General features: G+C 40.1%; 1 protein-coding gene across 3 annotated transcripts in view; it reads right to left on the bottom strand.

Moving 5' to 3' along the window:
- Positions 1 to 6435, bottom strand: part of LOC111867096 (serine/threonine-protein phosphatase 4 regulatory subunit 4) — an 80483-nt gene extending 74048 nt beyond the window's left edge. For all 3 annotated transcript variants that reach the window (XM_023856600.2, XM_023856599.2, XM_023856601.2), the window contains exon 1: positions 6265 to 6435. In XM_023856600.2, coding sequence (XP_023712368.1) covers positions 6265 to 6341 — 77 coding nt within the window. In that variant the 5' untranslated portion in view covers positions 6342 to 6435. The remainder of the gene's footprint in view (positions 1 to 6264) is intronic.
- Positions 6436 to 15213: the final 8778 nt, after the last annotated feature.

Genomic DNA, 15213 nt, shown 5'->3' with positions numbered 1-15213 from the left:
GTGCAACCATCAGCAACTAATTGATTTCCAGGGATGTAATGTACTGACAATTCCTTTGATTCAACCTTTTCTCTTATAAAATGAACCCTTATGTCAATATGTTTTGTTCGGTCATTATTGACAGGATTTTTCGCTATGGCTAAAGCACCACGATTATCACAAAAAATAGGAATTGTGATTTGCTTGTTACATATTTCAAACCATAACTTTCTTAAGAAAATGGCTTCTTTCGCGGTCTCTGATAATGCCATATATTCTGCTTCTGTGGTTGACAAGGCTACAGTCCTTTGTTTTTTACATCGCCAACTGATAGCTGCTCCTGATAGTTTGAACACAGATCCACTAAAGGATCTACGATCTAAATTTCCTCCCCAGTCTGCATCGGAAAAACCTTCCAATTGATCATCATTCTGGGAATATACAATACCTACATCCTTTGTAGTGTTTAGGTATTTTAGAACTCTTTTTAATAATACCCAGTGTTCTCTTGTGTAACAAGTGTTAAATTGACTTAGGTAAGTCATAGCAAAGGATATATCTGGGCGCGTGCACACGGCTAAATACATCAAAGATCCTATAGCCTGTTGATATGGCACGTTATCTAAATTCTCAGTTGATTTTCTTGATTTAGGCAATGGTTTCAGTTTGCTGTTTGGTTCCATTGGATGACTGACTGGTTTAGTCTCATTTGGAATATTAAATCTTTTAAGAACATTGTTCAAATATTGAGTTTGGGTCAACTTTATAGTTTTCTTTGCCCTATCTCTTTTCACTTCCATTCCTAAACATTTCTTAACTGGTCCCAAATCCTTTACTTTAAAACATTGTTGCAATTTTCTTTTTAAATTCTCAACTTCAACATTGTCATTGTGAAATATGAAGAAGTCGTCAACATACAATGCTATATTAATTATTGAATTACCCTTTTGTTTGGTATAAATACATGGTTCGGAACAAGTTTGCCTGTACCCTAGGCCTTTTAGAACCTCTGTTGCTTTCTTATTCCACGACCTAGCGGCTTGTTTCAGTCCGTAAACTGATTTTCGTAATTTGCAAACTTTATTAGACTCCCCCTTAATGTCATATCCTTCAGGAAGTTCCATATATATAACTTCTTCAAGATCTCCGTTTAAAAATGCGGTACAGACATCAAGGTGGTCAATGTTCCAATCATGCTTTGCAGCTAAAGCAAATAACAGTCGCATTGAAGAATGTTTCACCACGGGAGCGAAAGTTTCAAAATAGTCTATTCCTTCTGTTTGGCTACAACCTTTCGCCACCAAACGTGCTCTGTGACATGCGACATTTCCTTCAGTATCTCGTTTAATTTTGAAGACCCATTTTGATTTCTCTACTGGCTTATTTGACGGTCTATCCACTATTGTCCATGCTTCATTTGTTTGGAAAGCTTCTAGCTCCTTTTTAATAGCTTCTTTCCATTTAGATTTATCGGAGCTTGACAGTGCCTCTTTATATGTGACTGGTTCTGACTCCTCATCTTTATGCATGGCTGAGTAGGTAACAAAATCTGGAAATTCTTTCTGTTTCCTGTTTCGAAGTGGATATCTTCTTTCTTCCAAGTTTCCTTGTAATTGTTGTAAACCGTCTGGCTCTAATGGAACTTCATTTCCTTCATTTTGTACTTGTTCTTCTTCATGGTTTTGTTCATGTGGAATCATTGCTTCATTATGTGAGTCGAGGTAGAAATTTAACGACATTGGAAGAATATCTTTAAGCTGAAATCCTTTCTCACTTTCTTTCTTGTTTGTTATTTCTTCTTCCAGAAATTCTACATCTCTTGCCACAATTATTTGAGACGGATTGCGGGGATCTGATAACCGATAAGCTTTACTTTCCTCACTATATCCCATAAAAATGTACTTCTTGCTCACAGCATCCAGTTTTTGGCGTTTCTGTGATGGTACATGAGCATACGCTGGACATCCGAAAATTTTTATATGGGAGAGATCAATCTTTTTTCCTGTCCATATTTCTTCAGGCAATTGATTCTTTAGTTTCTTGTGAGGTGATCTGTTTAAAAGATATACGGCTGTTTGAGCTGCTTCAGCCCAGTATCTTTTGTTGCAGCCGGAATCATACAACATACATCTTGTTTTTTCCAAAATGCTGCGATTAGCTCTTTCGGCAGTTCCATTTTGTTGTGGGTTATACGGCACAGAGAATTCCCTTTTGATTCCCTTTTGTTTTAACATTTCATTGAATAATTTGCCGCAAAATTCACCACCATTATCGGAACGAACAGTTTTTATTGTCAATCCAGTTTCTGTCTCAATCATTTTCATAAATTCTTTAAAGGCTTCATAGGTGTCACCTTTTTGTTTCAAGAAGCGAATGAAGACTTTTTTACTGTGATCATCCACAATAGTCAAAAAATATTTAGCATTCCCATAAGAGGGCCCAACCAGATCTAAATGCAATAGATCAAGTATTCTTTTTGACCGTTTGTTCTTTGATTGTAGGAAAGGCTTCTTTGTCATTTTGCCTTCCAGACATGGAACACATTTCTTCGACTGATCTTCTTGTTCTTGAAAATCAATGCCACTAGCTAAACCTTTTTTTAGCAACCGCATGCTAATCCTGTTTAAATGCCCCAAACGCCTATGCCACAACAGTTGCTCGTCAACTTGCTGGGTACTTGCAACTTGTTCATTCTTTACAGTATTAATACAAGATTTTTCACATTTGTGATTTTTCTTTTTAGTATTAATCTTATCTTTAGTTGCTGTATTTGCAGATTGGGTCATGTTAACTTTGGTATTTAAACAATAAATCCCATTTTCGGGATATATTTACCGTTCTCACGGTCTTGTCGCTTGCAGATTTCTTATACTTTTTCTTCTACCCTGAAGATGGAGGCGATACGTTCCTCCGAAACGTCGGTTAACACCACATATACACGGTGCCAAATCCCAGAGGACTGCTTTCTTCAGATTTGAACACGTCCACCATAGCCCTGTGAGCCACAGGAGACAAAAAGGGAACCTGGTGCCTGAGGGTATAACTGGGCCACCTTGACACTTTGTCACTGGGGGACACAAATATAGAGACCTGGTCCTGCAGGTTGGGGGCTGGACACAAGGATGATGACTTTTCCCTCTAAAAGTCACTGTTGTGAAATCCAAAGAAGTGAAAACTGGATGGTCTCATTCAGGATGGAATATACAAGCCAGGCAGAATCCTCTAAGGAAGGCTATGGCTCAAAAAGGTCTGATTTGCAGTGGTGGTGGCAGTGGCCGTGATGATGATGATGATGATGATGATGATGAAAACTTAAAAGTTCTGTAACAAAAAAAAACCTTGGAATCCCATCAGATTAAGGGACATCAATTCTATTCTGATTCTGTACCATTGCAGCAATTATGAGAAAAGCCTGAGGAAACAACAGCCAGGTGTGTCATCAAAGTTAGAGCAGTCAGCTCTCTACATATCATCACTGTTTGTCAGTGATGTTGTTTTCTTCAAGAGTGAACAGAATGTCCTGGATCAGATATATTGCAAATTTTACTAAAAGAGAATTCTACTAGTGACGATACTTACAGGCAGTGTCCCATAGTGTTCCCATTATTTTCTCCAGTACATGAAGAATGCTGAATGCCCACTCAGTTGTCACATGCTAGTATCCACAATGATGATCCCTCATAATTCTGTCTATGTATGGAGTTAACCTCAAGAGTAAAGCAACAGCTAAAACTTTGTATTTAGTTGAAAACAGCAACATGTCTCACCTGTTATTCAAGCCATTCTTATTGACCCCTTTATAAATAGGTATTGTGACATGTTGCGCAAAGCCGAGCCCCCCCCCACACCAGCAGTGACGCGGCGGGTGAGTCAGCGCTCCCCTCCCACCCCTCAGCGGTAACGTAACGCTCGCGTAATAGGCGAGTAATCACCCCGCATCCTGGCAGCTACGCGCGGTGACGTCACGAGCGGAGCCGAAGATAGCCGAGCGGAGCCGAGGATAGCCGAGCCCCGTAACCGGGTAACTATGCAAGGCGAATCAACAGCAGTGACGTAACGCGCAGCGCTACGTACCCGTAATCAACTTCCTACTGTAACGTGGCACTCATTACGCAACCGGCAAGCACTGCAGCTATATAAGTAAGCTGCACAGCTGGTACCAGTCAGTTCTAATGTGGCTACCAGAGAGTTCTACTGTAGCAGTCGGCGACTTCAGTTGTACCGTGACAGCCGCCGAGTTATAACGTGGCCATCGCCGAAGATAGTTCCGAGCAAGCCTACGAGAGTGTGTTATCAACAGTTCTCCAGTCAGCCGACTACTGTTGGAGTATAGCAGCCGTCGCGGAAAGAAGATCCGGACGTGTGTGTGATTGTGTAATTGGGAGCGTGTGATACAGTGATACATAGCTCCCCTACTGTAAACGTGTAGACTACTGAAGACAGAGTGAACTGATTTGCGCATAGGGTTATAAAGTGTGAAACCCCGCAACAGTGTTAACAGATTAATGCGATTAGGGTTATAAAGTGTGAAACCCCGCAACTGTGTGATAAGTAATTGTAGCCGTTATTTGTAGATTGTTAAATAAACCAATTAACCATCTCTACGGCGTCTTCGGTAACGTAAACACGTTACAGTATAATAATAGGCTCCTACCAGTGATATGGTAATTTATCCTTCTTCTAAAAGAATTAAGAAATTTCTGGATCTCAGAATGAAGTATTATATAGAGATCAATTTTGCCAGAATGTGTTCAGTTCCTGGTGATTTAAAACCTTTCACGTTCACAATAACAACCTCAAAAGAAGTAGACTTTTGTAATAATGACTTTGCTGCATGTCAACTCTGTCAACCAGTTCACAGCTCTGCGCTCCACAGCAACCGGTGCACTGCCAGCTGTGAGGTGCATACAAATCTTGCTGATGAATCAGCATGCCTGATGACCAATAACGTTTGGAATGAAGGAAAGTTATTAACTCTGTGCTTCATGGCAAGCAGTGCAGTTCATGCATGGGAGTTTATGATTTATCAGCTGTTGGCATCAGTTATCAGCTCCATTAGCCATTTGCTTTCAGTTACAAGTAGTGAGCAGTCTGTTCCACCACGCTGCAGTATGCTTTACAGCAACATGTATTTCTGTATGACACCGATGTGAAATACAGATCTGCTAGAAAGTGTCAGAAAAAATTTTTAAATAAATTTCATGATGAAAGAGTTCCTAGCAGACAAACAATTCATAGTTTGGTGAATAAACTTAGATCAATGAGACTCTCAGTAGACAAGAAATAAAAACATAAGCACTGAGGAAAAGTTAGATGACACAGGAGCTCTAGCTCAAGAGACTGGAGTGTCAAACAATAGTGCCAGAACATAAACAATAAATTCTCTGGCTTTAGTCTGCAAGTTAGCTATAAAGAAATTACTAACAATGTTAATTTGCATATGGATATCTGTGAGTAAGAATGTAATATATGTTCATGCATGTGTAACTTCAGAAATACTTAAAACCCAACATCTGACAACAAGGGCGACACAAGTACATCAGAACTTAAAACCAAGGAGTGATGCTTGTCCCAGTTTGTTTTTGGTTGATGCATGTGTTCATACCATCACTGAAATCCAACATTTTCCTTCAATCTTTTGGAGATCTACAAGAGAATATTATCTCATGGGTGACAATCTTTCTCAGTACTTGGAAGCCCCTCAGCTGTGGCTTATTTAGCTATTACATAAATATGACTTTGGATCTTCTCAGGCTTACAGAACAAGAAATTCTTTGATTTTATTGGACCAAGTCCATGACCATGTTCGCAAAAGCCCACTACTGGATTGTTATCACAACCACAAGTGACAGGTCACTGAGTCTCCTTCATGCATAGTAGTCATACTTTCAAAACACTAAATAGAAATGCATTCTTTATGACATTGTTGACTGAATCTGATATATAAAATTTCTCATATAACAGGTCGTAATTTTGTTGGTAGTGTTGCGTGTTATACACACCCACGAAAATTAATTTTAAAATGCCCGCCCACTAAGATGAGCCTGTGCGCACTGACCATTAAAAACGATGTGACAGTATATCAATTGTGACTTCACTGAGCAATCACTAACTTGCATCGTAACCTTGAGGAGTATGGCAGTTATATATTTATTAGGGCATTCTCAAAATATTTACGACCTATGATGTCATTTCTGCGTTACTATGGTCTTTGTATGACGTCATGCTATGCGAAAGAGAAGAATGAAAACATGTTACAAACACAGCTGACAAAGAACTGCTTACGGTTCACACGGAGCTTCTCCCGCCTCTAAAGGTGTCTGCGTTTCGTGACCTTCCTTTTGCAGTAACGTCCACGACATTATGAATGACCATTTTATAAATGGCAATAATTAAATTCCCTCTATTCTATCAACGTACCGGAATTAACACAAGCAACACACGCACACCCCCTCTTTTAACACATGACTACTACGCATGCGCAGATGTTCCTCATGGTTTCTAAGCAACGCAATCTGCAGCTTCATTGTTCCAGGGCGTTACATTACGGAAATAATGTTTAAAAAAATTTAACACCGGCTGTTGTCCCATTTGGAATAATAACAGAGACATGGAAAGTACTAAAATGATTACATAAAACTAAAACATATGGTCAGTTAAAAGCCTATGAAACTGCAGTACAATAAATAAATTTCAGAGGAAAGAAGTGCTGGAAATCTACGCGAAGGTCGTTTGCAAAAACGTCACAATATGGGTCTCGCAGACCAATGTCAGCAGTAGACGGAAATTAAGAAGCTTACTATTTCAACTATCTTTAAAGAGAGAGAACGAGATGGTTCATGTCATACTTCTTTCCCAATCAGAAATCCCTACAATTCGTGGTTCACAAAGTATAGTCAGTGGACCCCTCACATCTCTCACCAAAACTACAGAAATTCATATCGGCACGTAAACAAATTCAATTTTAACCCGCCATAACTAATGCATTTTTCGGCAGCAGAACCCGGAGTTTCAATACAGTAGATCCTGAGTCAGTTCTCCCTCTTCCGCATAACCTGTTTCCCCAAGACTCACTTTAATGTTATCTACCCATCACCCTGTTGGTCTTCCTACTGATCGCTTTCCAAAATGAATGCATCCGTTGTCTCCTTATCCAAACTACATACCTACTAGATCTTAGCACATGACTCAATTACCCATTCCCCCAAATACCTCCCTTCAGAGATTAATTTGTACAGCAAAAAAAAAATGCCTTCAGCAGTCAGTTATTTTACCAAGTGGCAAAATCTACTCATGTACATTGCTCTCAATTTTCGAAATAAAAATTATAAATTTAGTCAGCCCCAATTTGGATCCTTAAGTCAGTCAAATAAAACGGGGTGTTAGTCCGTTCACGTGCATACGCCATACGGACATTATTAATGTCATCTTTCTCAATGCTGTTGAGTACCACTTGTGATTTCCTTTGGGTGTTGCTGTTTCAAAACGTCGTCCCTTCAGTTTCATCTTCAATTTTGGAAGCAAATCGAAATCACAGGGGCCCAAGTCCAGCGAGTGGGCAGGATGGGAACCGATAACCATGTTGTTAGCTACAAGCTCTGTGGTTTTCAGGGACCTGTGGACAGGCGCGTTGTCATGATGAAGGAGCCAGTTGTGGTTTCGCCAAAGTTCCCGTCTTTTTCGTTACACATTTTCTCTCAAGCAAGTCAAAATGTCACAGTAAAAGTCGGAGTTGACCATAGCATTAGGAGGAACAATTTCACAGTGAACAATCCCCTTCATGTAAAAAAAAAATGAGCATGCTCTTTTTTTAACTCTGGACCTGCCGCACCTTTTTGCTCTTGGTGATTGTGGGCTCTTCCACTGCTAGATCAGAACTGTAAATCCAGCTTTCATCACCCATTATGATCCTAGAGATACAAGTAAAAGTTCGTTCCTCATTAGGCTTCTCTCGTTGCTCAAGACACATGTTTACACACCGCTGCTTATGATCATTTGTCAAGAATCTGGGAACAAACTTCATGGCAAAGCTGAGCATGTTCAAATTTTCTGTTAAGATCTCCTGGCAAACTCCAAAACTCATAGAACAGTGTCTGCAAGGTCACAGATTGTTTGACGACAGTCTTCGTGGATGAGGTCTTGAATTTTGCCAACATTTTCTGTTGTTTTGCTAGGGATTGGTGGCCCTGAACATTTGTCACCTTGAACTGACACTTGACCAGCCTTGAAATGTGAATGCCATTCAAAAACCACTGTACAGCTTATAGAATGTTCTCCAAAAACCTCACAAAGAATTTCAAGGGTTTTGGTAGCAGATTTACCGAGCTTCATGCAAAACTTGATGCAGACTCATTGCTCAATTTTGCCATCCATTGCTGACAAAACAAAACACGAAGTCGAAAAAGCACTTGTGTAAAAACTACATGTTCACGGCACAGTGTCAAGAGGCAGACTGATACTATAGGCTTGCAAAGTGTGACCTTGGCCTCCCCTCTCATCTTCTTTCATCGAGGCAGTTACGACGACGACGACGATGACGAGTTCAGGAACTTTCCAAGTATTATGCAACTGAACCAACATATTCCAGTCTCTCACATCACTGATATGTGTTGGTTCATTCCTGGCTCATGTTCCAGAAGTAGTCAGTTGTTTGAGGTGAATACTGCAACAGTGTTCTAAAATACGTTATGATCCCTTCCTTTCCTCTTAATTTTGAATTTATACTGCATAACTGCTGTTTGATACAAAATAATTTCTGCAGTTGCTAGAGTTGAAATAATGTACAAACCAAACAGAAAAACATCCCACCCGCATTTTGTATATTCTTGTGTGGAACTGATTTCTAAGGGAATGTGGTGTCTTTCAGGGACAATTTTGTCATTTACAAAATACAGATGCTTACAATCTGGACTTCAGTTCAAGATAAAGTTATGCTTAACTACCATGCCATGAAGGCATATTTAAATAATTGAATAGAATATACTATACACATACACAGACATGCTTCATTCTGTGCTGAATAAACAGATAGTGTGTTTAAAATTCCCAAATTTATATGGTTTACATGCCTGCTGCACACATGCACTACATTTCAAGTACCCATAGCTATGAAACTGCTAACAACAGGACCCATGTTGATGTAACACTATTTGCTAATTCCAGCTACACAAAAACATGTAACATTTGATCTCCATCTGTGTATATAGGTTTCAGAGCTGAAAATATTGAGCATTTCGTGAAGGGATCAACCTGTATGTTACGTGCCCCAAATCAAAACAACATAATGTTAAATTACCAAACAAGTCAATCCTTAAAAGAAATATTGGGGCAGATTCCTCTCCTTTCTAAATAAACAATATGACAGCCTGCCATAAAATATTGCCTATTGTTATTACTTCATACAATATACTACAAAGGTAAATTACAGGGTGGGGCGCAGAAACTACCTCTTTGTGTAGATGCATTGTGAAGGGAGGAGAGGTCGCAGAAAAGTGGGGATAGGCTCGGCGAACGCAGCAGTCGCGGAAGTTTCTGTCTAATAGCCCTCAGTAGGAAACATGAGGTGGACGAGTGAGCAGCGTGCATTTGTTGTCGAAGCCTGTTTTTCGAACAACCCTTCCTACGTGGCGGTGCAGCTTACGTTCCATACTCACTTCGGAATTAAGCCCAGAGGTTCGGTTCCCAACCAGGAATTGACATATCCAATAGTTCAATGCACAGAATTCTTCGCGAACATCTTCATTTCCATCCCTATAAGATGGTTGTTGTGCAGGAATTGTCACCACGTGATTTCCAGAACCGAATAACGGCGTGCGGAACATTATTGGAAACTTTACCCCCTGATGCACTTGTTTTCTTTAGTGATATGGCATATTTTCAACGATCTGGATATGTCAACAAGCAGAATATGTGCTATTGAAGTGGTAACAATCCAAGTGAGCTCCATGAGAGGCCACTTCACAGTGATAAGGTGACAGTATGGTGTGCGTTGTCGAGAGTTGGAGTTATTGGCCCTTATTTTTTTGAAGAAGGCAATCATGCAGTTACTGTCAATTCACAGTGGTATGTGGACATGATTAAAAACTTTTTCGAACCAGCTCTTGAAGAAATGCATCTAGGAAATGTCTGGTTCCAACAGGATGGTGCCACGGCCCACAAAGCCCGAGCTTCGACGACAGTTTTAGGGGTAAAGTTCCCCGGACGGCTCATCTCGCTTCGAGGTGACATCCCGTGGGCAGCGCACTCACCTGATCTAACGCCCTGTGATTTTTTTATTATGGGGATACCTCAAGGCAGAGGTTTTTAAACATCGCCCCACAAACCTGCTTCAGCTGAAGAATGTTATTCGGCAGGAACTAGCCCAAATTCCGGTGCACATGTTGGAACGTGCAGAGGGGAACTTCAGAAAACGGTTGCATCAGTGCTTAGAGAACGGTGGCACCACCTTCAAGATATTTGTTTAAAACTACATGATTTAAAACTTTAAAGTACGTTCTTCCATTAGCTAAACATAAATTCTGTCTATCAGCAATAATTTTTCTTTTATTCACCTTCAACAAAAGGAAGTCTCTGCGCCCCACCCTGTACGAAATATATAGTCAGAACATCGCTTTGGACAGAGTTCTTCTCCAAGTACTCTGCATTTCTCAATATTTATAGCTGCACTAAATTAAGGCACAAAGCAGCCTCCGTAGTCTAAGGGAAACGTTCCCACCTCGTGACTCAAGATACGCGGGATCAAACCCGGCGGAGGTCGTGGAATTTTTAAGAAGGGCAGAAAAATTCAGGGAACAAGTCCTCCGGTAGGAACTTTAAGCCGTGGGTGCCGTGTCGTAGCTTTACGGCACGTAAAATAACCTCATTTCCCAAGGGGACCACTAAGCCAAATTCAGGACATTTCCCGCCCAACAGTAGTCTCTAACCCTCTGGTATATGGGGGAAGCATCAAGATACAGCTGAGCCAGTAGAGGCCGAACTCGCTGACTGAGTCGGAACTGATGGTACGCACCAGTACTGGTAGGGAATAGAGACTGGTAGAATATCATAGGGGGACGTACAATGGACCAACAGTTGTTCTAAGTCCTTGGGGAAACCCACCCTCTCCAATACAATACAATACAAATTATGGCACATATTCCCACTCTGTAGAAGTCCTTGTCATTCAGGGACTGTCTCAGTCTTTATTTGCAGTGATGTTCCTGTATCCTTCCTTTAAAGGACCAAAACATAATAAGTCTGACAGAACAAAGAAATGTGGGGCATCACAGTCCATCCAAATCATACACTGGATTGAGTGACGCTTATGTGGGACCTAACCTGGTCACGTTGGAGCAATACTTACGTGGTGCAATCCAAAAGTTCCTGAAATACATTAATAAAAACTATTACATCTTACCTAGATCTTATTCTGCAACATCACCTTCAAAGTAGTCCCCCTGGGAGCGCATACACCGATCCCAGCGTTTCTGCCACTTTTCAAATGCATCCTGGAAGTCTTTCTTTGTTAGGGTGTTTAGTACCGTCTGTGTTTCCGCTTGAATTTCCTCAACTGTATCAAATCTTCGCCCCTTCAACTTGATTTTCATCTTGGGGAAGAGAAAGAAGTCACATGGAGCTAAGTCTGGCGAGTGCGGNGTGGGTGGGGAACAACTGCCATCTTGTTTTTAGCCAAAAATTCCTGCACAATGTAAGCCGTATGCGGTCGTGCGTTGTCATGGTGGAGTACCCAGTCGTTCGTGCACCACTTCTCTGGACGTTTTCTCCTCATGTCCTCCCTCAAACGCCTTAGAACATCGCGATAGAACTCTCTATTGACTGTCTGACCAGGAGGGACGAACTCCTTATGAACAATCACGTCAATATAAAAAAAAACAGAGCGACATGGACTTAATGTTGCTCTTGACTTGTCGAGCTTTTTATGGCCGAGGTGAAGAAGGGCCATAAACCCAACTTTCGTCACCAGTGACAACCTTCGAAAGAAAGTCTGGATCCTCTTGAAGCTGTTGTTGAAGTTCCCTGCAGACTTCCAAGCGATGCTGCTTCTGTTCATTTTGCAGCAGTTGTGGCACAAACTTCGCCGCAATCCTCCTCAGGTTCGGTTCCTCGAAAAAAAAAATTCATTGACATGTACCATAATTTAGTCCCAAGGTGTTACAGAGATCTTGGATGGTCAGTCTACGATCTTGCAGAATCAGATCCCTAACTTTCGCGACATTTTCTGGTGTTTTGCCCATTGACGGCCGTCCCGAATGATCGTCATCATCAGTCAATGTTGGGCCATTTTTAAAACGCTTATACCAGTTGTAAGTTTGTGTCTGGCCTGAACTGTTTTCACCAAAAGCTTGCTTCAACATTTGGTGCGTTTCTGCAGCGGTTTTCCCAAGTTTAAGACAAAACTTTATACAGACACGCTGCTCTCTCAGGTCAGCCATCGCAAAACCACAAACTCACAGAAACACAACAATGGAAATACATTCACCAACAATAAACCCAACCACTCAACTCGGCGCCGCTTGCCACACTGATTCAAGAAGGATGTGTGAGGAGACACCTAGCGGTATTTCAATGTACTCATAACCATTCGCATGCAAAATTCAAATTTTGGAAACTTTTGGATTGCCCCACATATATTTCTCTTGCAGAGTGAACTCAATAAATGTGCACTTTAAATTTTCTAATGTGTCAGCAGTGATATGTGGTCACTGTGGTCCATGACTGCAAGACATTCCCAGGAATTATATCTTCCTGATTAAGGACAAAATTATGGCCTTCACTTTCAGAAACAGTCACTACTAATCTCTTGCTCTATTATGATTAGGGACCGGATTTTTATGCCCTAATAATCCCTTAAATATGTGTGCATTTATGCAATAAAAACTTCCGAAATATGCATTAAAATATGCACATAAAAATTTATACCAAATATTAAAATTGATTTTACATTATTTTAAGACTAACAAATCAATATTTAAGTTCATTTTATGTAATCACTGAATGATTCATTTGCAATAAAAAGCTATACTTAAATACAAATCATGCAACAAAGCCAACATATTTCATTACAAATTTAAAAAAAAAACCAATGGTACTCACATTTAGCTCTCCGAACTTTCAACTTCTCTTCTGTTGCAGTTCACAATTACTAAATGTTCTAGGTTTTCCATAGTTAGTCGCCTCCTATTGTCTCGTAAGATGTCCTTATAGCGGGAAAAACTTCTTTCCACCTCACAGGAACTTAGGGGCGCATGTACAAAAGCCTATATTTGCTCCACTGTTAGTGATATTTTACTTTGCAGTTCAGTACGTTTACCGGCTAAAGTTTCTTCAATTTCACAAATTTGTTCATATCCTGGATTTTTTTAAAGAATGCTGTGTACTTTTTCCTTTACTACCTCACCGACTCTTCCAGGAACCGAATTCAATTTGGAAACAGTGGTTTTGAACAAACTTAACGACTGATACAAAGCAGTATTGCTGTTGCTTGCCTCCAGTGAGGAAATGGCGGATGGAAGATGAGGGAAGTGAGCAGATATATAGGAAAGATTAGTTTCTAGTTCTGCGTTTTTTAGTACATCTTGGGCAATTTGAATTGATGCTGCACTTTTGGGATCAAATGTATTCACGACATTCCTAACTGTTTCTAAATGTTCGGTATAATAACTCGCTGCACACAGCCACGTGCCCCAGCGCGTTAAAATTGGTTCTGGCGGAAGTGGAACGCTCGGTGCTACTGCTTTAAAGGCTTCTTTTCTGTATGGCGCTTTAACAAATACCTTCTTCACAGAAGACACCAACTTGTCAACAAGAGGAAAATTTGCACGAATTGTTTCTGCAACACGGTGCAACCCATGGGCAAGGCAAGTCAAATGTGTCATGTTTGGAAATATAACTTTAAGAGCAGTACCGGCTTTCATCATATAACTTGCGGCATCAGTCACAAAGAGCAATACGCGCTCATATTGAATGCCATTCGGCCATAGTAAATTCATGGAATTGACAAAAAATCCGGAAACTGTGGAGCTATTTGTGGTTTCAAATTGCTCTACCGCAAGAAGATATGGGGTAGATTGTTTATTCTTATTAAGGGATCCAACTATACAATTTGCAATAAACCGTCCCTCACAATCTTGTGTTTCGTCGATTGATACCCACACAAAATTATCTTGAATCTTATCTCTAATGCTTTCAATTGTAAGATCGTAACACTGTTTCACGTAATTTTTGCACACAGTCGATTCATCTGGCACTTTGCACTGTGTATACTTCTCTATGAAATTTCTCAGCGTAGGATTGGTTAGTTTCCACAGCGGAAAATCTGCCACTAAAAATGCTTCGCATAAATCAAAGGAAAACTGTGAAAAACTATTATTAGAAAATTCACTAAGCAATTTTTGAACAGGAGCACTTTTCGTGGATTTAATTTTAATATTCTCTTTGTGTATATTAGTGTTCAAATGCTGAAGCACTTGAAAGCGTTTTTCACAACCATTTTCTCACACGCTCGGCAATAAAGAATTTCGTTATCCGTACTTATCATCTCTCCTTCGAACTTCCGCTGATACATCTGTAATTTAGTTCTCTGACTTACTTTCACTTTTGGCATGACTACAGAACGCTAAACGAACTTAACTACACACTAGTCACCACTAATGTGAATGGCCCCAGCTTCAAATGAAGAAGTGTAACGAACCTCATGGAGACTTCGGAAATAAATAAGTGAAGTCTCTTATCGGTTGAATAGTATTACGTTGATAGCGGCTACATGTGAACGCTTCCGACTAATCTCTTCGCGGCCACTTTGATGATACGCGGATGAGGCAAGTTACGAGTACAGGAATCGAGGAAGTCCCGTCCTGGGTATCGCATCAGAAACATGAATCATGATGAAATGTTGAGTCAAATATGCAACATATTCTAACGCGGAAAAGAAAAATTGTATACACACGACCATAATTAAAAACATAAAATTAAAAAATATATGATAAACATTTTAAAAGGGAAATATGCAGTATAAATAAAGATCTTCGAAAATATGATTCTTATTCATAAAACATGCAAAATATGCATTTATATGCACCATCAAATCATGTCCAAAATTTAAGAAATTAAGTAATTCATACATATATCCAAACGAGCATACTTTCTGGTTGCAAGAAAGAAATATGCATTTGCATTAAAATCCGGTCCCTAATTATGATGCAGACAGTGTGGCCTTTCTTACACTTGGGTATGTGA

This window comes from Cryptotermes secundus, unplaced genomic scaffold, assembly GCF_002891405.2.
Source record: "Cryptotermes secundus unplaced genomic scaffold, Csec_1.0 scaffold205, whole genome shotgun sequence".
NCBI lineage: Eukaryota > Metazoa > Arthropoda > Insecta > Blattodea > Kalotermitidae > Cryptotermes > Cryptotermes secundus.
This window is presented reverse-complemented; position numbering and strand designations above follow the sequence as displayed.